General features: G+C 41.9%; 1 protein-coding gene across 22 annotated transcripts in view; it reads left to right on the top strand.

Annotated features, from left to right (window-relative positions):
* Positions 1–27,348, top strand: part of POC1A (POC1 centriolar protein A) — a 74,367-nt gene that overhangs the window by 20,894 nt on the left and 26,125 nt on the right. For 21 of the 22 annotated variants that reach the window (XM_046900182.1, XM_040646411.2, XM_025154575.2 and 18 more), the window contains 3 exons: positions 5,864–5,997; positions 19,325–19,393; positions 22,132–22,230. In XM_046900182.1, the coding sequence (XP_046756138.1) occupies positions 5,864–5,997; positions 19,325–19,393; positions 22,132–22,230 (302 nt within the window). Of the gene's footprint in view, positions 1–5,863; positions 5,998–19,324; positions 19,394–20,807; positions 20,904–22,131; positions 22,231–27,348 lie in introns of those variants that run through there. The other variant, XR_005839272.2, reaches the window with a different exon arrangement.

Here is a 27,348-nt window from a genome sequence, read left to right on the forward strand (position 1 = left end):
TTCCCATACACTCCACCCCTTCACGGTGTGAACCAATGATTGAGTTAACTAAACAGTGAGTCTTCCCTAATACAGAGATCCAACACATCATGACGCTAATACAGTTTTCCATCGCAATGTATGTTGACACAATTTAAGATGAGCGATGATAGGTGAAAGTTCATGTTCTCTCATGGGCCAGTGCTCGATGATGTTACAGGAGGCACGTGGTTGTGAGGTGCAGGTCCGATCCTATGCTCCATCAGTCCCGTGTAGACCATCACCAGGTGTTGCACATGATCTGACAGCAACATGAATGCTTTGATGGTATTACGTTCCTTCCGGTGATCCTAGAGGCTCACAGACTCACAGAGAGTAATTCAGATGCTTCAGAGGTACCAGGAGGGGAAGGTCTGCCCTGCAGGGCAAGATACAGGCTGTATTTCTATCCTGGGTCAACACTTTGGCTTGTACTGGGACATGCCCCGGCTGCCTGTACCACACCTTCTGGCCAGATGTCTGCGGCTGCATAACTATATCAGGCACCAAAGGGGGTGTCTTGTTCTGCCATAGGGACATGATGGGGGTCCCTGTAGCAATGAAAATTGGAGTGTTGACCACAGTATCAGTAGGCCATGTACCTATTACTGGAGGGAATGCCGAGCATCCCACCTCCAATAATCTCCCCCAAGGTGCAGGTAGGCCACACCACCTTGGTCCTACCTGCACCTTCCAAGGCCATTTTATTCTATGTGTACCCGGATCTAAATTCTTAGGGGCAGGGAGCAGAAGATTATTTTCAATGCCAATCTGGGATCTTACCTGATTATCAGTGCCCATAATTTGGATCCTAAGCGGGGAGGTCCATGTTGTCTGTAGCATTTTCAGGGCACTGGGTCTGCCGTCTCGAGGTCTTTCATTCAGGTCCTGCAGGGTTTCATAGTCTTTTTGTCCACCCCTGCAGGGACTGAGTGTCTGTCTTCAGGGTAGCCTTAGGAATACCGTTGTAACATTCAATGAGGCCTGCCCCTATCGGATTATATGGTAGGTGGAATCACCATTCAGTGTTGTTTTCTTCTGCCCAGCATTGTATCATTGCACCAGTAAAATGAGTCCCTTGGTCGCTCTCAATGACTTGAGGTGTCCTGTAGGCAGACATCAGTTTAGTAAGTGCCTTGATGGTATATGCCTGGTTTGCTTTCAGCACTGGATAGGCCTACATTAGCCCACTTGCAGTATTGATGCAGGTCAGGGCATATCTCGCTCCTGCGACTGAGGGAGGGGCCCAATGTAATCAACCTGCCATCACTGGAGAGGATTGTGTCCTCTAGCAAGATGGGCCGTTGTTTCGAGCAACGATCCCAGTCTCATCTTAGAGCAAGCGTCGCAGTCTCAGCATGCCTTGGCAATGTCAGATAGCTGTGTGGGCAGCCCCCATGCTTTAGCAGCTGCCCACATTGTCTTTTGTCCAGCATGCTGTAGCTTCTGATGTAATCAATGGGCAGTGTTCTCAGACGGTGAATTTTCAATCCATCGAACTCGGGCCACTGTGTCAGCTTCATCATTTCCTAGTGACTGTGGGGGTTGGTGACCAGAAACATGGTAGACACGTACAGTCCTGTGTTTAACTGCATTCCGTATGTCTGACCACATGTCTTTGCCCCACATTGGTCAGGCATGGATAGTCCATTCTTGAGTGGCCCACTGTGCAAACCAAAGAGTGAGTCCCTGGTACACAGCCCAACTATTTGCGCAGATATTCAGGATGCCATCGCCGGGTTCCTTGGTTATAATCATCCACACGGCTCGCAGTTCTGCCCATTGGCTGCTCTGACCATCCCCCTCATCAAACCAGATGGTCTTGGTGGAGGGATGGTATGCTATCACTCTCCACTTGTTCAGGTTGCCCTTGCTGGACCCGTCTGTGTACCAGGCATCTTCAGGGATAGGATATTTCCCCTCCTGAGCAGGACTCTTCTCTGGTAGAGCGACCAATGTTTCTTTTGGTGCATCACTCTGATACATTACTGGGCCTAGGATCTTCTGAAGTTCTTCTTTTAATGGTGATGAAAACAGACTACTCCTCTTACTCCTCTGGCTGAGATAGGTGACCCATCATGCCACCCTTTGTGCTTGGGCCACCCTCATCTTAGGAAGGTGGGTCAGATCTTTCACCCACCCCTGAATCAGCAGAGTGGTCTTAACTATGATTTCAGCTGATTGGGTTATCGGCTCTACCACCTGTAATGTGGAATAGGCAGCCAGTCATACTATATCTTTCTTCTGCTCCGTGCCAGACCTGAGACCAGAATCCAATGGGCGTCCGAACAGAACTCTGGCGTTGCCACAGGCCCCAGCCAGAGCCATCCTGAGTGACATGAACATGCAACTCGGCTGTGAGGGTATGATCGAATATACCCAATGCCTGGGCTTGTTTAACTGCCAGTTTTGCCTGTTGGAAAGCATCCTGTTCCGTTGTACGCCAGTCCCATAGTTACCCCATTTCTCATGAGTCTGTATAATGGCCTCAGCAGCTGTGCTAAATGAGGTATAAGGGAATGCCAGTCTCCCAGTATACCTAAAAGTTCTTGCAGCTGCTTTGGTGTTGCAGGGACTGGGATTGCCTGAACCTTGTCTGTTACAGCGCTGGGCAGTACTTCGGTCTTTCCTGACCAAACTATGCCCAGGAATTTTATGGACAGGCCCAGACCTTGCACCTTCTGAGGATTTATAGCCCATCTTCTTTCTTGCAGATAAGTAGTTAATGAATCTGCTGCCTGTCCTACCGCCTCCAGTGAGTTGGATGTCAACAGAAGATCATAATATAATGATACAAGTTAACATTATCAGGTTTTCTCCAATTAGCCAGGTCACGCGTCTCTAGGTTATGGCAATATGTTGGTGAATGCATGTACCTCTGTGGCAGGACCTGAAAGGTCCACTGCCTGCCTCCCCACGTAAGCGCAAGATGATCTTGCGATTCTTCAGCAATTGGAATACTGAAGAACGCGTTTGCTAAGTCTAGGAAACAATGGTAGATTTTTATCTCCCTGTTCAATGTGTCCATTAGGGAGGCAATATTGGGTACGGCCACATGAATAGGCGGTGTGACCTTATTTAATTCTCTATTAATACACTGTCATTTTCCATGTTCCATCCGGCTTCCATACTGGCCATATGGGGGAAATATATGGGTTACATGCAGGTCTTACTATGCCAACTTCTTCTAATTCCTGCACCATTCTTGATATTTCATCTTGCCCACCCGGGAGCCTGTACTGTCTTAGATTAGTAATGTGGTGTGGTTTCGGCAGGCAAATAGGCTCATGCTTCACATGGCTTCTCAATATTGCCTGTACCGCCCGGACACTAACGCGCCTTTGTCGATGTCTGAACTCTCCCACAGTTGTTGGAGAGCCAGACCCCATAAAATACCTGTGCCCAGGATGTTGTGTTGGACTGGGGCAATAGATACTTTATACTCCCGTGGTGGGAGACACCCAACCCCCAGTTTCAACCATGTTTGGGTGACCGGAATGGTCTGTCCCCCAAAACCACCAATCTTCACTTTGTCACCATTGAATTTAGTTGGATCTCCATAAATTGATGTTTCTGCACCTGTGTCAACCAATGCCATCACCCTCTGAATATCCTTTCGGGACCAAAAAATTGTCAGTTCTAGATAGGGCCTTCAGACAGAACTTCTGCCATCCCTTGTCACATTCTGGCATCCCTTGTCACACCATGAATTGTGCTATGGCTAAGTCTTTTACCTCTGGTGGCTCAGGCATTGTGGCCCAAGACCTGAAGAGGCTTCTTTTTTCTACAAGGAACTATAAAATCTTCTAAGTTCCATGTTGTTGTTGGGAATCTGCCAATAATAACTCTTACCCTAAGTTTTTTGGGGTAATTTTGAAATGTTTGATTGTCCTTCAACTGCTTCCAAAGCTGAAGGAGGACCTGATTGGGCTGGCGATCAATTTTCGCAAATTGAACCCCAGCCCAGGTTAAGTTATTAAACATTTGCTTTCGGGATACCCGTATGGGTCCCGATTGAGGAGTTGGTACAGCTGGCCTCCTAGTTTTAATTACTGGCAGGACTTCTGCTTCTTCTAGTTCGAATATTGCGTCTGGTTTGCAGGCGCTGTTTCTCCCAGGTTGGCCACTAGTTGGGCAGCCTGTTGGACTACTGATTCTAAGGCCACCAGAGGATTCAGTATAGAAACTAAAGTCCCATATAGATGGGAAGGGGCCTGTTGCAAGATCAAATCACTCATATCGCTGAAAACCTAACCATATCAGAGCTGTCAAATGTATCTTCATAGATTGCCTCCCTTATACCCAATTCACAGATGTAATTTTGAAGGTCCTCCGTGGAGGACCACAACCCTGTATGTAACGGTATGTCTGATTTATTCGGCCATACCATACGGCATGCCGCCATTAGCCAATCTATTATAGAATGGTTTTCATTGGCATATTGGATGCCCATGTATAATCTCTGCCTAAGGGCAGGGTGCACAGTCATGGTGGCCAATTTAGGTATTTCCAGCCCATTAACCATGACACTTCCTGCCCCTGTGTCCCATAATCTTAATAGCCAAGTTGGCATACTTTCTCTAGGCTTCTGCCGGAACTGTTGTACCAGGTCCACTAACTCTGTTGCCGTGTACAGCTGGGCTGTTATATGTAAGTGAGTTTGGGCAGAGGACCGCTGATCAGGGGGCACCCCTACTGATCTATTTTGTATCTCTTTCATTTTTTGAGTTATAATAGGACGGATCTCAAAGGGATCCGTTGCAAGCAGAACTTTGAGATCTGATTTAGAATTTTTAATTTCCTGATCAACCAGGTCCATTGATTCAGGAGTCTGGTCATTATTGATTGAAATATTACGGACCTGCCCTATGTGAAAACAGAAAGTTGTTTTTTTCCCCATTGGTACAATCACATATGCTTAGAAAGCTGAGAAATGCATGTCTTGTAAATATATGCATCCACAATACTTTATTTTATAAAAGGTCTGGGGGAAAGAAGTTCTTTATGAGGTAGATTCTTGATGTTGCAGTAACGTAAAAGTGTTTTTTTCCTAGAGCATTTTCTTTAGCTCTCTTCAGAATAACTCTTTGGTTTCATGTTCGTTCAAAAAGGATTGCTCTATTGGCGTCACAGAATTGTAGAATCACCAAGGTTAGACAAGACCTTCAAGATCATACTCCTAACAGTTTGTCTACTCAGACTTGTTATTTTAATTTTTTTTGTGGTAGGGAATCGGATGGCTGAAGAAATAATGTTTATATTGGACCATTTTCAATTTTGCCAGTTATTCTTTCCTAGTTCTTTCTAAACTTAACATTGATTAGAGTCAGGGAGTAAATAAAGAATAATAATTAAAAACAAAAGCAACCAAATGACCTCCCCTGCGCAATACCAATGTTAAGCTTGTCTTTCATAGGAATTTCAGCCTTCTCGTTAATATATAAGCCTATAGATTCTATTCTAGAATTACTCGGGAACAAGAACAGCAGCTCCCTTGTGGTCAGATATGTCAGTATCCCTCTCTGTCACAGAACTGTATAACTCACTTCTGAATATAGTTACATTATAGTACTACACTGGAAGCTTTTGTAGTCTTAAATCTCAGAATAACTGGCAAAGCTTCCTTTTTCCTTTCAGTGAAGTAGTGGCTGTTTTTACAAGAATTGAATGCTGTCCTTGTTCTCCAATGCTTTGAAGAGTTTGATGGAATGTTTCCCTTGTTAGTTTTCCTATTAAACTTTGTAACAGACATTGGAATGTGCATGTACTATATTTTATTCTTTTGCCTTGGGCTTATGTAAACTGGTCTTGCTGATTATTGTATACATTTTCTTCCATCCCTTAGTGCACACCGCTGCAGTAAACAGTCTTTCCTTTCACCCCTCTGGAAATTACCTGATTACTGCTTCCAATGATTCAACTCTCAAAATTCTGGACTTGCTCGAAGGAAGACTTCTGTATACTCTTCATGGTCACCAGGTGAGGAAAAGCCTTTTGTGTGAGAGCACAGAAACATGCAACTCACTGGGCAAATCTGTGCTCAAGCCCTACATGTCACTGTGGCCAAAAGTCTTTTGAAAACTTCCTTGCTTGTCTTTTGAAAACTTCCTTGTGTTTTAAAATAATGATGATAATAATGAAAACCTTTGAGATAATCACTGTTTTGGAGGGAAGGCATAAGGGAAGACAAGGAGGTAAGACAGGAGCAGAGAAAATAGGTGATGACAAAGCAAGTCAGAATGGGTTCTCAAACACTGAGGGTGAAGCCTAAGGCTGAGGGACACCACCAGTGCTGTGGTTCAGGCTCTGACACTGCTGTGTAATCTGTTTCGCAGATCAGACTGTCTCCCTCTCTCTAAAGAGGTGCAAACAGCACTCGGCCTTCTGACATGAGTGAAGATATATGCTCTTTGTCTGATAGTAGGTGTAAAATGAAGGAAATTATATTTTGAGACATCATTTGGGCGTGTTTCCATTTTGTTAACTGACTGAATTAAATAATTGAGGGTGATAAATGCTGCCAGCTGGTTAGGTTTAACTGATTGAACTATTAGTATTATGCTGCCGGATGTGTTCCTTCTAAAGTTAATTATTATATGAATGCTTGGAGCTCTCATTTTAAGTAAATTGGTTAATTTCATTGTCCATTCTGATTGGGGCTCAAAGGCACAAAAAGGCAAATGTGTTTTAAAGATTCATTTTCTTAGGGGACAAAACAAATTCCTAACCCACTTGTCTCTTTGTTATATTGAGGCTGAGTTTTGAAGCATCAAAACTATCTGGGGAAAATCACATCCTGAAGCTTTTGGACGGTTGATTCTGGGCAATAGCAACATGTGTGTAAGCTGCAGAACTAATAATTCTAGTTTCTTGTGTCTTTATGTCTAGTGATTGCTTTGTCTGATATCTAAAAATCCCTGAATTTATTCTGCAACTTCTCTTTAACTGTGAATTAGTGAACTTTTCTCATTTTTGTGGTATTAGTGGGTAAATACAACAACTTCATACTTGAAGTTCTGTCTCATGGAAAGATCTGATTTAAACTCCTTTGGTCAGTTTTTATGCTGAAAGTAATGGAACAAAGATTTGAAGAGGAGATAACAAATGCTGCATATCTCAAGACATAAACTTCAACTGCATAAAACTTTCTTCTTTGGAAAGTGGTGAGTGGGTGCTAATATCAGATAGGACTTCAAAGCTTTTATCTATTGTTCTAATCTTATTTTCATATTTGTTTCTTTTGTTAATAGGCAAAGCAAAAGCTTAGGAAGTAGCTTTCTGGAAAAGAGTTGGTGTGGAGAGAGAGTGGATCTTTATGCCTTTTATACTTCTCCTAGGAAGCAATGTGGATGGAGTTTGTTTGGAGGCTGAACCTGCTTTCCATTCCTTCCTCCTTTCTGAAACGTAGACAGTTTAGCTTTGAATGAGAATCCAACATGGATTATTGCAAACTAGGTCCTCAGAATTAGATAATAGGAAGACCCTTTAGTCCGATGCTGTACTAAACTCAGGGTTTCTACAAAACAGCCGTTTCTTAAATCATCTATTCAGATGTGGTGTTAAAGCCCCTCAATTTTTTTTTCCTTGCTGTTTCAGATCACTGAGATAACAGCCATCACTCTCTCCTAGTCATCTAACTGGTATTGGAAAGGCTTTGACAGCAACACAGCTAGCTGCTGTTGTAGGGTTGTACCTCTTCCATTTTGGAAACAAGTAGAAGTATAAAAGTGGCAGACGGTACTTTCTGATCTTCTTTTAAGGGTATTACATTAAGCTGAAACAGGAATAGAACTAGTCCTGACATAATTCTGAATTGGCTTTCACTCTGCTGATTACTGTATTATGAGGTTTTTAATTTCTGATTCAGCAGATATTTCTTACTTTTTCACTTAGCATGTATGATATAACCTGTTCTTTGTTCTCAGTGTTGGTATATAAATGTGGATGTTTTGATCCTCAGGGCTTTTTTCCTCCAGTCTCACTGTGATTTCTGCCAGCATCTCATAAGGGGCTGAAAATGAAGTGGGTGTGGATTTTTGTTGTTGTTCTTCATTAAGTAGATTTACCTTTTCAAGGGAGGGCTGTAGGTTAGTCACCAAATGAACAGCCTGTTCTGAAGACATTTTTGAGTTGTGACTTTGTGTGGGTGACTGTGTTGGTCCTCAGTTCTTATTCTGGCAGCTGACTGCTGCTGTGTTGTTCTGGGAAGGCTGTGTTTAAGTGGACACTTAAAGGAAAATGCCTTAATGTCCTTTTGATGTACATTGACGCAACTGTTGGAGTGCTGGGAATTTGTTACCAGCTGATTAGCTGTAGTTTACATAGGGAGGACTGCCAAATTTACATTGCTGTCTTTTAAAGTTGTGATGGAGCTGGCCCTGTTGTAACAGAAGGATTGTTACAGGCAGGAGTTTGCAGCTTGGAGCTGACATCTTACAGCTGTGAGATATCATCCTGTACCGTTCTGCATGTTTTCATTCTAGAGTGCTCTAAGCTGTAAAGTACTATTGCCTAAGCCCGTACAGATGAAACACTGGTTTGGTATGCAAGTCCATCTCTGGCACTGAATCATCATGGAGGAACATAATGTTTTGGAGCATCTAGGTAGTTGCTAGAGAGTAGCGGGTTGTAGAGCATTTCCAGACAGCTTCTGTAGTGGCATAGAAGTTCCTTGTAAATATTTAGGAAATGGCGCTTGGTTGTATGTACGTATAGGAAGCCAGAAAATGCAAAGTTAGAATTCTCCAAGCGACTTGAACGTGAACAACCAAATAGCTGCATTCCACCTGCCTGGGTGGCATGAGTGCTCTCAGCTTTCCTGGTTGACTTAAGAGCAAGATTTTCTGAGCAGGTACTCGGGAAATGAACATGCTGCTTACCTATCAGCTGCCAGCTCTTCATAGGTGGTATTAAGCATCTATGCAGGCCTCGCCATCTCTGGAGGGTGTGAAGACCTTCAGGGTTGCACAGAAGTGGATCAACCCAGAGAGAGAAGGGTGCATTATGATAAGCATTTGACTTTTGATTAGCATTTCTGAATATTGAAAGGAAATGAATGCTCTATGCTTCCCTTGTGCGTGCTTTCTGTTGGTGTTTTTTTTGTGCTTGTTTTGTTTTGTTATTGTTTTTTAAACTGGAGCTTTCAGGAATCCAAAAGATATTAATTACAAGGTGCCAGTATGTTAGGGAAGCAGAGCAGATTTCCCCTGTGCTAAGCTGTAGCACACCTTACTCCGTGCTGGGAAGGTGCAGGCTTGGCTTTCTCACTCACTGTAACTGGGAAAGTCTCTTCAAAACTCAGTCCACTGAAAATTATTATTAATGGAGGCATTTAGCATGAAAACATGCCATTTACCAGTAGGAGCTCAGTCCTATATGCTTTTCTTAAGTTCTCTTTCCCTCTCCCTTTCTCTTCCTTATGCTTTCACTATCATTGTGCACTTTTTAAGAATCCAATGGTTTGTATTATAAGGATAGGCAATACAGATGCTGCTTTAAGCCAGTTTCAGATCAGCCAAGAAAGGTAGCAGTCACAATCTGGTAATAAAGAAGGAATCGCTTACACATTTCAGGGCTCGCGAAACATTCCAGAGGAGGCATTCTCCAAGTAGAGATGCTTCCCTTGCAGTGGCCAGCCCTTACATGAGGTTATGGAGCACAGGTGAACTGCTCCCACCTGTGCTTCCAGAGCTGGCTATGCCCCATCAACAGGTGTTCCATCCCTGGTTCAGGCTGTGACCCAATAGTTCCCATATACTCAACCCCCTCACACATGAACCAGTGATTGAGTGTATCAGGGTCAAACTGTCCTTTACCGTGTAATAGGAGGTACAGTTTGCTGTGACACTGTTGTTATTTCTAGTCATAACACAGATACAATTTTTTCATAAGGAGACCACAGTTTTCAGTTCTCTGTCCTTCTGGCTTGTTTTGCAAAAGACCATCGTTAAATGTCACAGAAGACAATGTCATGTAATTCTTCAGTGATACCAGACCTCCTGCTGCTTCTGCCTCTGTCAGTCATCTCAGGGGAGCTAAAGGGGTGTTTAGTGGGTGCTATGAGAGGCAGACCTGCCCTCTCTGGCAGATTACATGCCGTATTCTTGTCCTGCATCAGTCTCCACTTTGACAGGGGCATGTCCAGGCCTTTTATACCACATCCCTTGGCTGATGATTGGATAATTTTATCAAGTACCAAAGGGCGGTTCTGATCTGCCAGAGTGAGATCATTAGGGTCCCCTTCATGGTGAAAAGTGGGGTGTGTATTATGATTTCTGATGGCCATGTGCAAATTACTGGTGATGTTACCAGTCATTTTCCTTCTAATGTTCTTCCTTATGGTGTGAATAGTCCACACCACTTTGCCCTATTTGTATTTCCCAAGGCCAGCTTACCTTGTGGGTTCCAGGTACTAAGTTATCAGGGGCAGGGACCAGAAGATTATTTATCATTTCAATTTAGGGTTTCAGTCATATATCACAGCCCTCAGCTTGGATCCTAAGGGGGGAGGCCTGAGTTGTTTGTAACATATACAAGGCGCTGGGTCTGTCATCTTTTCTTGTAGTCTATCCCTGCAAGGACTGGGAGACTGTCATCAGAACAGCCTTTGAAATATATGATACCACTCTATCAGGCCCTCTCCCATCAGATTATAAGGCAGATGAAATCGCCATTCAGTGTTAATATCCTCAGCCCACTTATGTACCACTGTTCCTGTAAAGTATATACGCTGGTCACTTTCAGTGACTTGGGGAGTCCTGTGTGCTGCCATTAGTTTAGTTAATGCCTTGATGGTTTAGGTTTGATTTGCTTTCAGCACCAGATAGACCTACATTAATCCTCTTGCTGTGTTGACGCAGGTCAAGGCATACCTGGCTCCTTCAGACTGAGGGAGGGAGTCTGTGTAGTCGACCTGCCATCTCTGTAGGGGATGGTGTCCTCTGGCAACACGTTCTGTTTCTGGCAAAGGTCTCGGTTGCATCCTGGAGCATGCTTCGCGTTCTTGACATACCTGGGCGATATCTGACACTCGAATGGGCAGCCCCCATGCTTTTACTGCCATCTGCATTGTCTTCTGACCAGCATGTTGCAACTTTTAATGTTTTTATCATTGGGTGATGTTATCTGCTAGCAAATCTTCTAGCCATCTTATCCGAGTTAGGGTGTTGACTTCATCATTCCTTGGTGACTGCATGAGCTGGTGTCTGAATACATGGTAGGCATGTACTGTTCTATGCCTAGCCACGTTCTGGATATCCAACCACCTGTCTCTGCCCCAGATTGGTCAGGCATGGATATTCCAATCCTGAGTGGCCCACTGTGCAACCCAAAGCTTTATAACCATCCACACTATTCTTGGCTCAGCCCACTGGCTACTCTGTCCATTCCCTGACTAATGAAGTCAAGCGATAGGATGGTCAACATCACATCTCAGATTCTGTATATTCTTTGGTGCTCAAATGCATTTTTCTGGTTTCTCTCCTGCTTTTGGTGTTTTCCTAGGAGCCCTGATCTTTTTTCCATCTCTTGCTGTCAACAGTTTACAGGCTGGTTCAGCATGGTTCCATGCTTAATGGGGCGGGGGGACAAATGGACCCACACCCCAGGAAAGGGAAAAGGGGAAAGGGTAGGGAGATGGGCCTAAAAACAAAACAGTGACAATGATTTGAGGAGGAAAGCTAACTTATTAGAAAAGATATCGGAATGCAAGATAACACAATATAATACAATATAATTGAAATTGAAGATAATAAATCAAATAAAATGAGAGTGTCCAAAAACTGAAGGCCTTACTCTTATGCTGAAGGTGAGACAGCTAGCTGGGCTGAGCAGAAAGGGAAAAGAGCGGGGTCTTGTGAACTGCGGACAGTTTTTATCTTTCCCTCTCAGTGGAAGTGTGGAGTCCCCTGGGATGTGTAGTTCTTCTCTTCTGAGGACCAGGTACCCATAAAATTGGCAGCCCATGGAACCGGAACATTAACTCTTCAACTCCCAGTACACTACATGATGTTATGATGTGGAACACCGATAACAATAAAACATAAAATTGCAAGGTCCATCTGTTTGCTGTCTTCCTCCTGTGCTGTGGAGTTACTGAAAGCAGTGTGAGCAGTGGCAGTGACTGTTCTGTTTCTTTTGGCTGTTCTTTTTTGTGTGTGTGCTTTTTTTGTTTTCTTTCTTTGTTTGTTTGTTTTTGTATCCTCAATCAATGAACTCATACCTGGGATTCTAGTGTACTTGTTGCTGTCTCTGATTTGCTTCCCAGGCCTCAACACCATTCATTCCTCTTTTTTTCCTCATTGTACTAGTTAGTCCATTCTAAGAGAGTTTGAATAAATGTACTGGCTGGTATATTCTCTCTTGTGGGCAGCAAAAGAAGCAATTGTACTTGAAAGAAGTTATTCATATCCTCTAGAAATGCCTTGTTCCAGCTCCTGGTGCCTTTCTTAGTTTGTTGTCTGGTTCCTCTCTAGTACGAATTAGTTTCTTCCATATTTTTAAAAAGTAAAATTAAATAATTAATTCTACCAGCATTGTTGACCCCACTTGTCACTCTAGCCAACTGTTTGCCACTCCTTTGATCTCAGAGAATGTGTATCATTACACTTTTTACCCCTGGTTTAATCCTGGATCCTCTCCAGACTGGCTCTTATTCCTTCTGTTATGCTAAAGGTAAAACCTTTCCTCTCTTGACTTGAACTGACTGCTGATGGTGTTTGCCCTGCTACTTGTGAAATTGTCTTCTTTCCTTCACTAGTTCTGCTGGGAAGGAAAAGCTAGTCCAGGAGACTTTCTCTGTGATCATCTGATTCTTATTTATAGATAATACCCATTTATTTGTCATCTGTGTGCAAGTATGACTCCATGCTCCAAGCTTACTTCCATTACTCCAAACCAAAGTCTTGGCCTGTCTCTTCAGTATTTTTTTTAGAGAGATCTATTTTTAGATCTATGTTTGAGAGCTTTGTTTTCACAGATGCTATTCCTGCTGTCTCTTGTCATGACCTTGTCAACTGTTACAGATGCTACTAGCATCATGCTGGTCATTGAGTCATGTAATCTGTATCCTGGCTTCAGATTCCATCCCTCTAAGGCAGTGAAGGCAGACTATGTTAAAGCCATTCAGAATAGTTCTCAGCATCTCTTCTTAAGGCTGCAGTTTGTTTTGTGTAAGCTGATCGAACTGGATTGCTAAGACAATGAATACTGTGTGGTTGTTAGCCTTGATCCATGGCTTCTTTTCAGAGGTGCCCAGTGACAGTACAAGAGGCAGCAAGCACAAACTGGTACAGAAGAAGTTTCATGTGAACATTAGGAAAATCTTCTTTACTTAAAGGGCTGCAGAGCACAGGAACCCAGAGAGGTTGTGGACTGTCCTTCTCTGGAAATACTCAAATACCAGCCTGGATGCTTTCTTGTGCAACCTACTATAGGGAACCTGCTTAACAGGGAGTTCGACTAGGTGATCGATAGAGGTCCCTTCCAAACCCCAGTGATTCTGTAAATGGGAAAACTTAGAGGTGGGGAAGGAGAAAGTAACCTCTGTCTCCTGGGGATAGTCTGCACATCAATTAGATTGCTTAAGATGCTGTGCATCAGCAGAGGATTAGATGTAATCCTGTTATCATTGCTTTTGTATGGCTTTCTCTCTCTCTTTTTTTTGTCTGTTTGTATTTCCGGGGCTGTAGGCTGCATACAGTGCGAGAGCAGTGTGTCCTTTTGAAGATTCTCTGTGTGTCTCTGCTCTACCTGACACTCCTTCCTTACAGGAGGAAATGAGTAGAATATTGATTAGCGTCAGTATTTTATGTGCTTGCTACAGCAACACGTAGAACATATATAGTTTGTTGTATCTGGAAGGGGTGCTGTAAATATACATAGCAAATAGACTTTTCACTTATTTAATGTCAAAAAATCTGTAGAGGATGCTGTCAACTTGTTTGTCTCCCTTCTTTGAATTTATAAAAGCACATTTGGCCTTTGATATCAGTTTCTGCTTTGGGAGGAATATTTTCTGCTGTACTTCATTTTTTTTCCCCTTTCAGAATGCTGTGACTTTGGAGTCAGTTTAGTACCTGGTTTTATGTGATTTGTATTGTACTAAATTTTGACTAAATACACTGAAATATTTATAATGATGAAACCATTTTGCAGCACACTGCTGTTCTGCAGTGTTACACGCTTTTGTCAGTTGCTAAACACTGAATCTTAAGAGACTTAAGCGATGTCTTGAATAGTTTCTTAACCCTCCTAACTGTACCTCACGAGGCTGATTCTTTTAAATACAGCATCTGATACCCAGACAGTCATAGACAGTGTGAATGGTTCCTTTCTCTTACATTTTCTGCTTCATTCAGAAAACTTTCTTTGAGCAATATTGTGTAGTTCCTGCCTATGTATTTGTTCTGTTTAGTTTTCTTTTGTTTTTCCATTTACTTAAGAGGATCTGCATTCTTGATGGTGTGGTCAGAGAGCTGCACTGTTGGAGAAAGTGGGTGGGAGAAGGTGGCATAAGCACACTTTGTCTCAGCTGATACATGGTAGTGTCTCGTTTGAAAGATCTGTAGTAATTAATGCTGAATTAGTTGTAGAAGCTTAGTCACGCTAATGATTGTGCACGTACTTTGGCAAGATTTCTACAGAATGAGATGTTTCTATTAGAAGACCTAAGAAACCTTTTGAAATTGCTTCAGGTGAAACGATAGCATGGAAATATCTTCCAGTGTTTTTTAAGGAGTCTAGAACTCCTAATTGAAATGCTAGTTTTGCTAGTATAATCTTGTGCCAGCATATCTGAAGGCAGGAAGGACTGGATGACACAAAGTGCGGTGAGTGTAGTGCATTCATCCCAAATGTAATCACTGTGTATTTGTCAGGCTTCAAGATTTGTAATGAAGAGTTCATCTTTTTTAAAAACAAAGAGAGAGAAAAAAAAGGAAAACAGAAATGAGCTGGATCTGAAATTCACATCCAGAGCTCTTTGGGAAGACGTGAGCTTCTATCACTAAGCTCCTATTAGGACAGTCCATTCTTGCAGTAAAGTAATGAGAAGCTTCTTACCTGTCTTCTTAGATACATACTGTTACTTGAAAGAAGATAACTCAAAGTGTGGTGGAGTTTTCTTGTTGTAGTAGTGGTGATTTTTCTGATTGTTTTTCAGTCTGCCACAAACTCAGCTTTCTTTTTCAGCCAGCTTGGCCATAGGCATCCTCTGGAAATGTTTGTTTCAACCTCTGCTCGTTTCCAGCTTTGGCAAAAGCTCAGGCTTCAAACAGTGCAAGGTAACGGGTCTAGCAGTTGACATTAAGAAAAAAAATAGAAATTGTCTGGATCCTTGCCTGTATATTCTGACTAGAACAGTTTGTCTCTTGTTCCTGTGCTTGAACACACTTAATGTTTCCCAGTTTTGTTTAGCTGAGTGGCTCATCCTTCCCATGTATTTCTTCCTGTAGGATTGCTTAAAGATTGGAAACACGTTAAAATAAATTTGTGGTGTGAAATTCATGGTTTTGCTTAAGTAGTACTTCAGCAGTCAGCAACATTTAAAGACTCTCAGAAATGACTTCCCAAAATGAAAGGCTTCTTCAAAATACAGGTGCCTGTGCTGTACGAAGGTGGGATCCTGAAGACGTTAATTTGTGCATCTTTTCCGTAAATCTATTAAGTAAGAGTCTGTTTTAAGCTAGTCTTCTATTCTTCACTTAATGTGACAACTACTGTCACACTGTAGCTTAACAATGGCCAACTACAGTGCTGTAGGGAGGGCCTGCCTGCTTCTTGCACTCTTCATTGCTGCTACAGGTGCCCATTTGTTGCTTGGCTGCACAGCCCGTGTGTGAGGGGGTGTGAAGCATTGCTGCCTCCAAAACTGTACTGTAGTACTCCTTAAATTGAAGCTAATATGCAAAGACAGATATGCTCTTCTGATGCTGCTCCATCTGCCACTCTTCTGCCACCTATTCTTCTTTGCAGTGGTGCTCAGACAGCCTTGTCCTTTTCTTCCTCCTGTGCTGAGAACCATGGGCTTGTTTGTTATGGACCTTGATGACCAGGTCTCCAAGAAAATGAATAATTATATCCTGCCCTGAATCCTGTGCAATCAGTTATCCTGATTGTACAGATTCTTAGTTTGGAAATTCTTCTAACCTTGGCCAGATTGTTTGATGCAAACTGATTGCATTGGTTAATAACTGCTCAGGCATGATGTGATGTTATTTCATGGTGAGCTGGCAAGATCTCCTGTAGTGAGCAGTCTGCATGGAATATATAGAGAAATCCATGGGAGCACATGGTGGCTGTGGAAACAAAACCTTTTCTATCATAATAGTACTGATTGCCTTTCACCTCTTGCATCTAGCACAACCTGTTATTGTTTTTATCATCATCAGCCATGTGTTTTATGCTGTCCCTTAATGGCAGCTATATATTTTTGAAATATATTTCAAATATATTGAGCTGTTGAGGCGTTGCATGGAGGGAAGGTGCTATTTTCCATGGTGATTCTATTGTTCACAACAGTCCATGAAATGTCTTCTCTCTTGTTGTCAGTCTCCTGAAGATTTGGGGTAACTCTTGAAGTTCTGGACCCTGCAGCTATACATGATTATGTCGAAAATCTTGGTTTAATGTTGTTTTTTTTTTTTTTTTTCTCCTTTCTAGTATTGATGGTGTGAAGAGGAGCTTGAAAAACATAGGCATGGCATTAATTGCCATGTCTTCAGAGATCATTTGGAATCATCATCTTTTTAACTTTTTTTTTTTTTTTTAAATAAACGCTGTATTTTTATGGGGTATGGTGAATGATTTCTGAATGCTCAGACTTGTCAGTAGTGGGTGTATTTTTTTTCTAACTGTCAGTGCACCATTTGATGCAGCATTACATGTATCGTTATGTTTTGAAACCATCTTTTTCCTTTTGAGCCATCCCTTCAGGTGTGTCACTGAAGGCTGCCCATAACAAACTCAGCATTTTCACTACTTTTTAAAAAATGAACTTGAACTTTAGGAAATGCTAATTCTAAGAGGAAAGGGGGTGACTGAGGGTGAAAAAGGCAAAGCCTGAAGTTGTAAAACCTGACTTGTTCCTCACTCCATCTTAGTGCTATGCTGTGGCTGTGCAAGGACCTGCAGCTTAAACTGAGAGAAAAGGGGGAACTGTACAGAAGGTGGAAGCAGGGTTGTGTATCCGGGGAGGAATACAGGGCTGTTGTCTGTGTGTGTAGAGATAGGATTAGGAAAGCCAAGGAGCAGATGCAGTTGAACTTGGCGAGGGATGTGAAAGATAACAAGAAGGGGTTCTGCAGGTACATAGGCAGCAGGAGACAGGCCAAGGAGAATGTTCCCCCTCTGGGGGGCGGGGGGCACTGGGGAGCTGGCTTCCTCAGACACAGAAAAAGCTGAGGTACTCAATGAGTGCTTCGCCTCAGTCTTCACGGGTGGTCAGGCTTCCCGTGTCTGCCAGGAACACGAGCCTCTAGGTGAGGGTGTGGGGAGTGGTTTCTGTCCCACTGTAATGGTGGAACAAGTCCGAGTCCTCCTCATGAAATTGAACGTGTATAAGTCCATGGGGCCGGATGATATCCATCCTAGAGTTTTGAAAGAGATGGCTGATATGGTCGTGCAGCCACTCTCCATCATATTTGAAAAATCATGGCTGTCTGGTGAGGTCCCCAGTGACTGGAAAATTGGGAAACATTTCTCCCATTTTTAAGAAAGGGAGAAAGGAGGATCCGGGGAGCTACAGGCCGGTGAGCCTCACCTCTGTGCCTGGGAAGATCATGGAGCAGATCCTCGTAGAAGCTATATTAAGGCACATACGGGATAAAGAGGTGATTCGAGACAGCCAGCATGGCTTCACCAAGAGCAGATCATGCCTGACCAATCTGGTGGCCTTCTGTGATGGAGTGACGGCTTTGGTGGATGGGAGAAGGGCGGTGGATGTCGTCTACCTGGACTTCTGCAAGGCCTTTGACATGGTCCCTCACCACATCCTTCTCTCTAAATTGGAGAAGTGTGGATTTGATGGATGGACTGTTCAGTGGATTAGGACTTGGCTGGCTGGACACAGCCAAAGGGTTGTGATCAATAGGTCTGTGTCAGGGTGGAGGCCGGTCACAAGCAGTGTCCCTTAGGGGTCGGCCTTGGGACTGGTGCTTTTCAACATCTTTATCAGTGACATAGAGGATGGCATCGAGTGCACCCTCAGCAAGTTTGCGGATGACACCAAGCTGAGCTGTGCAGTCTATATGTTGGAAGGAAGGGAAGCCATCCAGAGGGACCTGGACAGGCTAGAGAAGTGGGCCCATGAGAGTCTAATGAGGTTCAACAAGGCCAAGTGCAGGGTGCTGCACTTGGGCTGGGGCAATCCCAGGTATTTATACAAATAGGGGAAGATCTCCTTGAGAGCAGCCCTGCAGAGAAGGACTTGTAGATGAGAAGCTGGACATGAGCCTGCAGTGTGCGCTTGCAGCCCGGAAGGCCAACTGTGTTCTGGGCTGCATTAAAACAGGGGTGGCCAGCAGGGAGAGGGAGGTGATTGTGCCCCTCTGCTCAGCTCTTGTGAGGCTCCATCTGGAGTATTGCGTCCAGGCCTGGGGCCCCCAGTACAGGAAGGACGTGGAGCTCTTGGAGTGGGTCCAGAGGAGGGCCACTAAGATGACCAGAGGTCTGGAGCACCTCTCCTGTGAGGAAAGGTTGAGGGAAGTAAGCTTGTTTAGTTTGGAGAAGAGAAGGCTCCGGGGAGACCTCATTGTGGCCATCCAGTACTTGAAGGGAGCATATAAACAGGAGGGGGAGCAGCTGTTTACAAGGGTGGATAGTGATAGGACAAGGGGGAATGGTTTTAAACTGAGACAGGGAAGGTTTAGGTTGGATATTTGGAAGAATTTTTTCACCCATAAGGTGGTGACACAGTGGAACAGGTTGCCCAAGGAGGCTGTGGATGCCCCATCCCTGGAGGCATTCAGGGCCAGGCTGGATGTGGCTCTGGGCAGCCTGGTCTGCTGGTTGGCGACCCTGCACATAGCAGGGGGGTTGAAACTTGATGATCATTGTGGTCCTTTTCAACCCAGGCCATTCTGTGATTCTATGATTCTATGGATAATAGAGTATCTTTAATTGCAAGCAAAAGTGGGGGAAAGTGCCAGTTATCCTAGTGCAGTAACTGTGGGCCTCTTGCCTGACAGAGAAGAGTTTTTGACATCTTGCTGTTGTCAGAAGAGAAATACATTGTAATCAGTGGAGCTTGTTTTTTCATTTTTTTTCTTCCCATATTTGTTTTAAATCTGTCTTTAAATTTTATTCACAGGGTCCAGCCACCTGTGTAGCATTCTCCAGAACAGGAGACTTCTTTGCCTCTGGAGGATCTGATGAGCAGGTGGGTGACTGGTTTCATTTTATGGTTACGTGCCCTGTTACTGTTTGTCTGTTTGTTTTAAGCATCTCACTGCTTTCAGAGAGAGAACCAATGTTAAAAAGTAACAATAAATATTTTCTGTGGAAGCGCTTATGGTGGATTAGTTGTGAATGAAGTCTGGACAACATAGGAAATATTACCCTGCATACAGGCCTTGTTATATGCATTTTTGAGGCTTCTGGCTGCTGATAGAGAATAGGCTAGGAGGGCATGCAACTGCCTGCACTGAAACAGCCTGAAGATCTGTTATCATTGCCGGAGTCTGTCTCCTGATCTGCCTCTGTCTAGTTCTGAGAGATGGGCAAATGGATCAGGAAGCAGGTAGTGATGCTTCCCTCAGTGCTCTTCTGGAGTCCACTGCTCCACTAGCTGGGGGCTTGTATTTTGCATTCCGTGGTGCTCTTACCCTCCTATAAATCTGTTCTTTCAGTTCTGTTTGAGAAGAAGCTGTCTCCTTAGGTGGATTTGATTCTGATCAGACATGAGATCGTTCTGTTAGTAGGGGCCTGGTGCAAGGCTTTGCAAATGCTGCAATTACATGGCTGTTGGAGCCAGAGCTGGGCTTTTCTCTGAGCTTGATGTGTGCTCTGGGATTGAGAGCCTGAGCATATTGTATTGCTAGTGAAGGTTTTTTGTGGATGAAGTAGTTCTCTATTCCTTTTGCTTCTGGTTCTGAATTATAATCCAGATTCACATTTGTTTAAAACATGCTGGGGTTTCTTTTCTGTTGTCAGTGTGAGAAAGCAAAAACATAGCAGACATGTCTGGACCATGCTGAAATGCCTTGTTAGGTTCTTTACATAATGTATGTTTTCAGCATACTATTGAGAAGGAAATCAGTCCTGCTTGTAGTTCATGTCAGTTTTGTGATCAGCTGCATTTTAATGCCATTTTATAAGATAGGTGGCATAATTTACCATTCTGTCTCTTTAATACCACATTTTTTTTTTCCTTTAAGAAATTAAAGAGATTTTAAAAAGGAGAAACATGTCTGTTTGGTTTTTTTTCCCCTATAAAACTATACCAGCATCACTTTATTAGGATTTGCTCTTGAAATGCTTATCTAACACAGGAAACAAATAAGCATCATTGCTGTTGTTGTTTCTTTCTCCTATAAGAACATCTGGTGTTGTGGAAGTTGGAGTTGCATAGCAATTCTTTCTTATTTATTTTCAAAAATTTTCACCAATCCTATTTTTGTCTTTGATTTTTAGGCATAGCTAAGAAGTTGATTTTCTTTTTTATGATTTTTTTAAATTTTTATTTTGGGAGGATTTGTTAGCCTGAAGTTTTCCACTGTGCAGATTCCTGTGAAAAGGTTTTATTTTATCAGTTCCTCTGTCTTTCTTCTTATTGGGACCTCTTTTCATTGCAGGTGAGATTCCCTCTTTTTCTTTAGAATATCTCCCTCTGGGTATTGTTAACTGAGACACTGCATGGCAGTGCTTCCCCAGAAAGGTGCTTTGTAAAGGTATGTTTTTGTCATTTGGTCACAAACTGGCATTTTTGGCAATCACTGCCATTGCAGCTCATGGTTGCATATGTTTCTGAACCATGTGTATTGAGAACATCAGCCATTAGCTTTTGTGAAGGAGTTGCCTCTCTCCTGTTAGGTTTGTTTCTGAAAATGTCAGCAATGCTTCTTTCTCTTGTGTACGGAGGAAGAACTTTCACATACAGTACGTGTATGTATTAAAAGAAACATCGGTCTTTGTATATGTATGAGATTTTTCTGTGCAACAGATCTTGCTGAACGCTAGCTTTCTGGATCCAGGAGAAACATGAGAGCTGATGAAAGTAGTCCAGAACATCTCTAGAGGTCAGAGAGAAAATGTGTATGAGGAAATTTAGATATGTAGCTCATTTGAAAAGACGTGTTCAATTACTGAATAGAATAGGTAGTTGTAAGAGACCTTCAAAGATCATTTAGGCCATCTGGCTGGTCACTGAACTATGAAGCTATGAAGAGCATCGTGTTTTCCTATTACTCACTGGATTGGCCATATTAGTTATGTATTTAAGTACAAAAAAAAACCCAACCCTTCTACATTTCACGGAATGTGGGAATGAAGCTGTGTATACAACGATGCTTCTGATAACTAAAATGAACTACTGAGATTTATAATGTCTTTCAGACTTTTAAAATAGTTGATTGGTGCCCTTAAACTGTTTTTACTCTTTAGTGTCATCACTATGGATTTTGCCCTGTAGACTTTCTCTTTATGTGTTGAAGTGGTTTTTGTGTTAGAGGTTCAGTTACAACGCATCTCTTTTGAAATAAATGCTGCACTATGGAGAGGCCATGCCTTTAAGTGGGACTTGTTAGCTGACAAACTAGCTCAAAATGTCTAACGTTAGTCTCAAAGCACTAATCTCTCTTCTTCCTGTGAATGAATGTATTGATAAACCGGCAACTAGTTTGGTGTGTGACTAAGTGCTGTAATACTACATGTGGTACTTTAATGTATTTGTGGTTTTAATGGTATAATTAGTGTGTTGCTTCAAAGTTCTCTAGGTATGTCTAGTTCCATGATGCTCCTAACCCAAGAAGTGTTGAAGGAAGATACTTTCAGGTTGAAAACCTCAATCTGTATTCATTACCATCAACCTTCTCTGATGTGGAGGCAAAATTGACCTCTAAGCAAATGTAGTAAAAAAATTTCATAAAGGTAAGCTAGCTGCCTGACCTTGTTCTGCAGGTGATGGTATGGAAGACTAATTTCAGTGCAGCAGATTACGATGGAGTTCTGAAAACACACAAGTCTGGTGCTACTGTGGATGGAACCCATCACCGTCTGGTAAGTCAGCATGCACAAATTACATAAAACTCCTTTTGGGGAACAGTGTCTACAGCTTGAAAGACATGTGACTCAGTTTCAGGTGGTTGAACTACAGAGCCATCTTTTTCCTTGGTATTATTTTCAGTTGTAGGATGTCTGTTATTTACTAGTTTGGTATTGTTTCTGGTTTATTTAGACATATGTACCTTCTAGGAAAATGATAAAATGATTAAAAAAAGAGAAATAAATGTGGTTCATTTATGTGTGTTTTTATTAGCAGCCTGTGTTTAAGAATATGTGAGAGGCTTGGACAATATTCTTTACTTCCACCTCTCCTCACCTCCCACATGTGAGTAACAGCTGAAAGCAGTTCTACTAGCTGATAGAAATCCTTGAGGGCTGCCGTTAGTTCTGAAAATAGGTGTTCATTAAATCTTCTCATTGGCAACTATCAAAGACAGAAGAAATCTCTGTGCAGAGACTTAATGCAGGTGAGAGATGGGTGACACTGTACTGGAGCTTTGTTTCTAAATATTTGGAGACATCTGAGTTCTGACTTTATCTAATGGATGAATCCATTAGCTGAATAATACAGTATGATGCAGTGATCTAAGTGTAGTGTTGATGTTAGATGTCTGGGATATTACAGGAGTAACCCTTTAAAGTTATTGCCAGCATGAGTGATGTTTCACTTGAATTTTTGTATTCTCTTACAAATCTTTGGATGTTTCCTTGATGTGTTCAGGTACAATTGCAGTATTTCAAAATATGTTATTACCGTGACTGTTTTGTTTTGTATGGTTTGACATGTGCTTTAAGATAAAAAGTGGGTTTATGTATATATGACATGTCTTAATTGAAAGGTAAACTTCTACCTGATACCTTTCACTCTGTGGCAGTATCTGTAATCTTTCCAATTTAAGTTTTCTTACTAAGCTACAAAATTATGCTCTCTTAAATATAATAGTGTTTTTACTTATTAGAACCTCAGCCCATTGCTGGAGGTATTGGAATAGCCGTAGTATTTTGTGACAGACAGGGCCTGTGTGTAACTTGCTGCACTCTAAACTTGATGCCCGATGTTGAGTGCTTTGTGAAGAGAGGTGATGAAAAACAGAGGATGATGGTGCTAAGAGGGAAGGACAGGAAGGTTGGAAGCAGTCATAGAAGGAGGTTAAAGTCTGTATTAATCCTGGCAAGATTTGGTAAAACTGACATCTTTTTCCTCTTCTGCTGGCTTCTAACTGTGAAGTTATGCAGGCTATGAAACTAACAATACAACAACCTCTGTTTATTGAACTGGACTGACTTTGAACTCTAGTTAAGATACTTTGTGTCTTATAATTCTGAGCTGAAGTGTAGCAGGGGAAGCCTTTATGAAAGAAATACCCTATTCAGCTTGTAATATTGCAATAATGGAGTAAACTGTACAGACAAGATCCTCTACTGTGAGATGATAACTTTACCCTCATTTGTTCTGCTGTTAATACCAAACCACATTATCCAGTAGTAATTTAAGGAAGCGGGTAGAAGAAATACCTGATCTCTTCTAGAATTTTGTCACCATTATAGAATATTTGTCTGCAGATGGTATGATGTATTTTGAAGATAACTGTTGAACAAAACCCTTCAACAGTGGCTCACCACCTTGAACACTGATTCCTCCAACAAAACTTCCCCTGTGGGAAGTGTTTACCTGCCAAAGCCTCTGATGGATGCTGATGGGATGGTTTGCATTCTACTGACAAGCAAGTCCATGTCACATGGTGGTGTTTGATGGCACTTTTTCTCTCCTTGTGCTTTTTGCTCATGGGAAACAGGACACAGTAAATTCTTTGAGATGTAGTTTTTTGTTTTGGGCCAGGTGCTGTGTTTTTACAGAGGGCAAAGTGAATCAGTGCTGAGGAGAGACGTACTTTGATCTGGCGATTTAAATTACTTCAGAGGAGTGAGTATTAAAACTGCTGCCCTTTGGCTTGGGTGTAATGTGTGGGACCAGCTGTTTCCACAGTGCTAGTACTGGAATATAAAAAGTGAGGGAAAGTGATTGTGTTAAGGGTAATTTCTGAGAGATCAAACTGACAGTAATAGTCAGTGGTATTCTTACCTCCTATTTATTCCTTGGCCAAACCAACGAATATCTTGGTTTAAGGTAACCAGTGTTACCTTTTGGTGTGAATAGCACAAAGGAGACTTCCGGTAGATCTGCCATATTAGATCTGAGCATCAGGAAAGACTGGTAAATTAAACCTTTGACTGCCTTCAACAGTAAAACTGTCCTTGGCTAAGAAGCAGGATGGAGGTAGTAGCAGTGGAAAGCTTCGGTGATAGCAGACGTGACTGTAACCAGTTGTCTGTCAGTGCAATTCAAGTGTGATCTTCTCTGTGCAGTTGTTACTTCCTCTCACTGCATGGTTAGAAGTTCTGTTTGCCTGGGAAGTGTGATACATCATTGTCCTGCTAAAGAGGAGGGAAGTTCCTATTCTTGTTTCGTGTTGTATTGTGATCTGTGAGACCAAAGCCAAGATAGTGAAGTTTTTGGTATCACCTGAATAGTGGCTGCCTGTTAGCAGGTCACAGCAGAAGTAAAGTCTACACCGGATCTCTGCAGATGGTTCACTGTGTTCCATGAGAATAGAAATGTAAAATGTGACTAGTGTCTGTATGCTCATACTCACAGTTGTTAAGAATGATATGTCTGAATATTAAGACAGTTGCGATTGCTGAAATAATAAGAAAAATAAATAATGTTCTCTGAGAGCCTTTGTTTTGAATACCATAGGTTAAGTTTAAATTTCAAATTGGTATGAAATGTTCTTAGCTATTAAAAAGAAAGTAATGTCTCTGAAAATAGCTTGGTTTATTGTTTTAAGGAACGTAAGTTCCTCAAACATGGTAATTTTAATTTCTTAATAAATTGTCCACTCGTGATAGCCTAATTTCTTTTCTTTCCAATGAAATGCATTATGTTAGGCTGTTCTTGAAGAGTGCTGCTGCAGCGTACAGCGAGACTTGAAGATCACTGTACGTTTTCAAAAAAGTCTTCCTGTTTTGAGCAAGGCACTGCTTTTTATTTTTAATTTTGAATAGCAGATGTCAGTATTATTTCTCCCATTTCTCTCCCAACAAAATGACTTAAAGCAGCAGCATGTGTTCTTTCATCTCCTATTGATGTCCTTCAATGGAAAGAGAAACCATTTCATTCTTCTCTACTGTCTTACAGAAAAATGTCATACAATCCTGTATCATGATTTAGTTTTTGACTTTGATCTGGAATCTTATGGGTACAAGTAAAATTATGTCCTAAGCTGAAAGGTGAAGACCTACAGGAAAGTCACAATAGTCGTAGATCTTTGCCTATTGTTTAGTATGTATGGGGTCCTGGGGTCAGAATCCGAGTACAAGGGTTGGTCTGTATGAAGAGCTGCGCTGGATAGGATCAAAGGACATGTTCTCAGAGCTGGTATGTTATTGAAAATATTTACTTAATTCTACAATTGGTTATTTTTCAGAGAAGGTAGATAATGTGTTTTACTTTGGGGTTTGATTGTGGGTGTTTTTTGTTGTGGGTTTTTTTTTTTTTCAGATATGAGGAAAGCTTTGTACATGCAGCTATTGCTGACATGAGTGTACAGGAACACTTGTTTCTTTGTGGGACGGATTTGCTGCTATTGCTTGGCAAATTCCAAGAAGGCGATATATGGTAAAGCATAATGAACAAATGCTAAACAGTTCATGTCACATGGACAGTTGGGAAGTGCTTGGGTGTTTCTCTATATTTATACTTACTGAAAATGGTGAATGATGAGAAAAATACGGAATGAGCCAAGTTGGTAAACATTTTAATGTAATGTTATGGAAAATAGGAAATATTCTTTGATGAAGGGATTCTTTACTCAATCTTAAATGTAATTACAGACCTTCTTTTGGCATGTTACAACTTGTTGTGCCAAGTACTCCCCTAGACAAAGAAGGGATGATGAGGAGACTTTCCATTTAACCCTCTGATTCTTTTTGCTGTTGCATCAAACTTTCTAAGGAAAAATACTTGAATTGTAAGCTTTAACAGAGGGAAAGGTGGCTTCTCATGTTCAAAAGGCAGTGAAAGACCTGTGAGTTTTGTGAGTGTTTGGAGGTAAGCTCTAGGATAAGTTCAAATGATAAAGACAGCAAGTGTTTAGCTACCGTCTCTCAGAAGACACAACTTAGTTTTTAGCTCCCGATGTGGTGCTGAGAACTTCCCATTTGAGTAGTCTTTTGGAAGGCTGAGCTCGTGGGTAGAGGTGTAAAGTGGTCCTCTGTCACTCTTCTGCCAGGAGATCTTCATGTTGTTGCTGTTTATTTGTTTTTAAAGTTTAAGTGCACAGATATTTTAAATGTAGTTAGCTCTGTCGAAGGCAAATGGTAGTCAATTTCAGAGCTACCCAGTTGAAAGCTAATGACATAGCAGGTTTGGTGAAGATCGGGAAGAGCAGTACTTCCATGGAAAGGGCTTCTGAACAAAAGATAATCAGCTCACAGCTCCTCCTATGGGCCTTTTGGTTAAGGTGATAGACATTTAGGCCTCTTTTTACACTGCTAAGTATACAATTTTCTCCAGAAGGTATTGGATTATGCTTATTACATCAGTATCTATTCTTCCAAAACTGATTGGAAACTTAATTCCTTGTGTAGTCCGTGAGACTTTGTACTTTGTTATTTGAGAATGATTCTTATGCATTTTGACTAAGAAGCCCTTCCTGAACAAACGAGAGCCTGAATAATTATCAGCTGCAATTCATTTTTTTTGTTTGACAAGAAATTGGTACAAAAGGTGAAATTCTGACAGTGGTGATAATTGTTTTAAAGAAAAATGGGTGTGATCAGTGATATGTAGGATGGTCAGTGTTGTGATCACAGAGCTCTCGGAAGCCTATAGGCTGAACTTCCAAACCCAGTTCCACCTTCCTTCCGCAGTGTTGACCTTGGGTACCTTTGGTCTCCATGCTGACTGCAACACTTTAGTCTTTGTTTAAATAAATTCTTCCTGAATTACTCAGAGGCCAGATGTGCTTTTTCTTTTTTTAACTTTGTGGATTACAAACTGGTAACTATCTCCAGTTTTATATCCATTAATACTTACAAGTATCTATATCC

Source organism: Gallus gallus, chromosome 12, assembly GCF_016699485.2.
Source record: "Gallus gallus isolate bGalGal1 chromosome 12, bGalGal1.mat.broiler.GRCg7b, whole genome shotgun sequence".
NCBI lineage: Eukaryota > Metazoa > Chordata > Aves > Galliformes > Phasianidae > Gallus > Gallus gallus.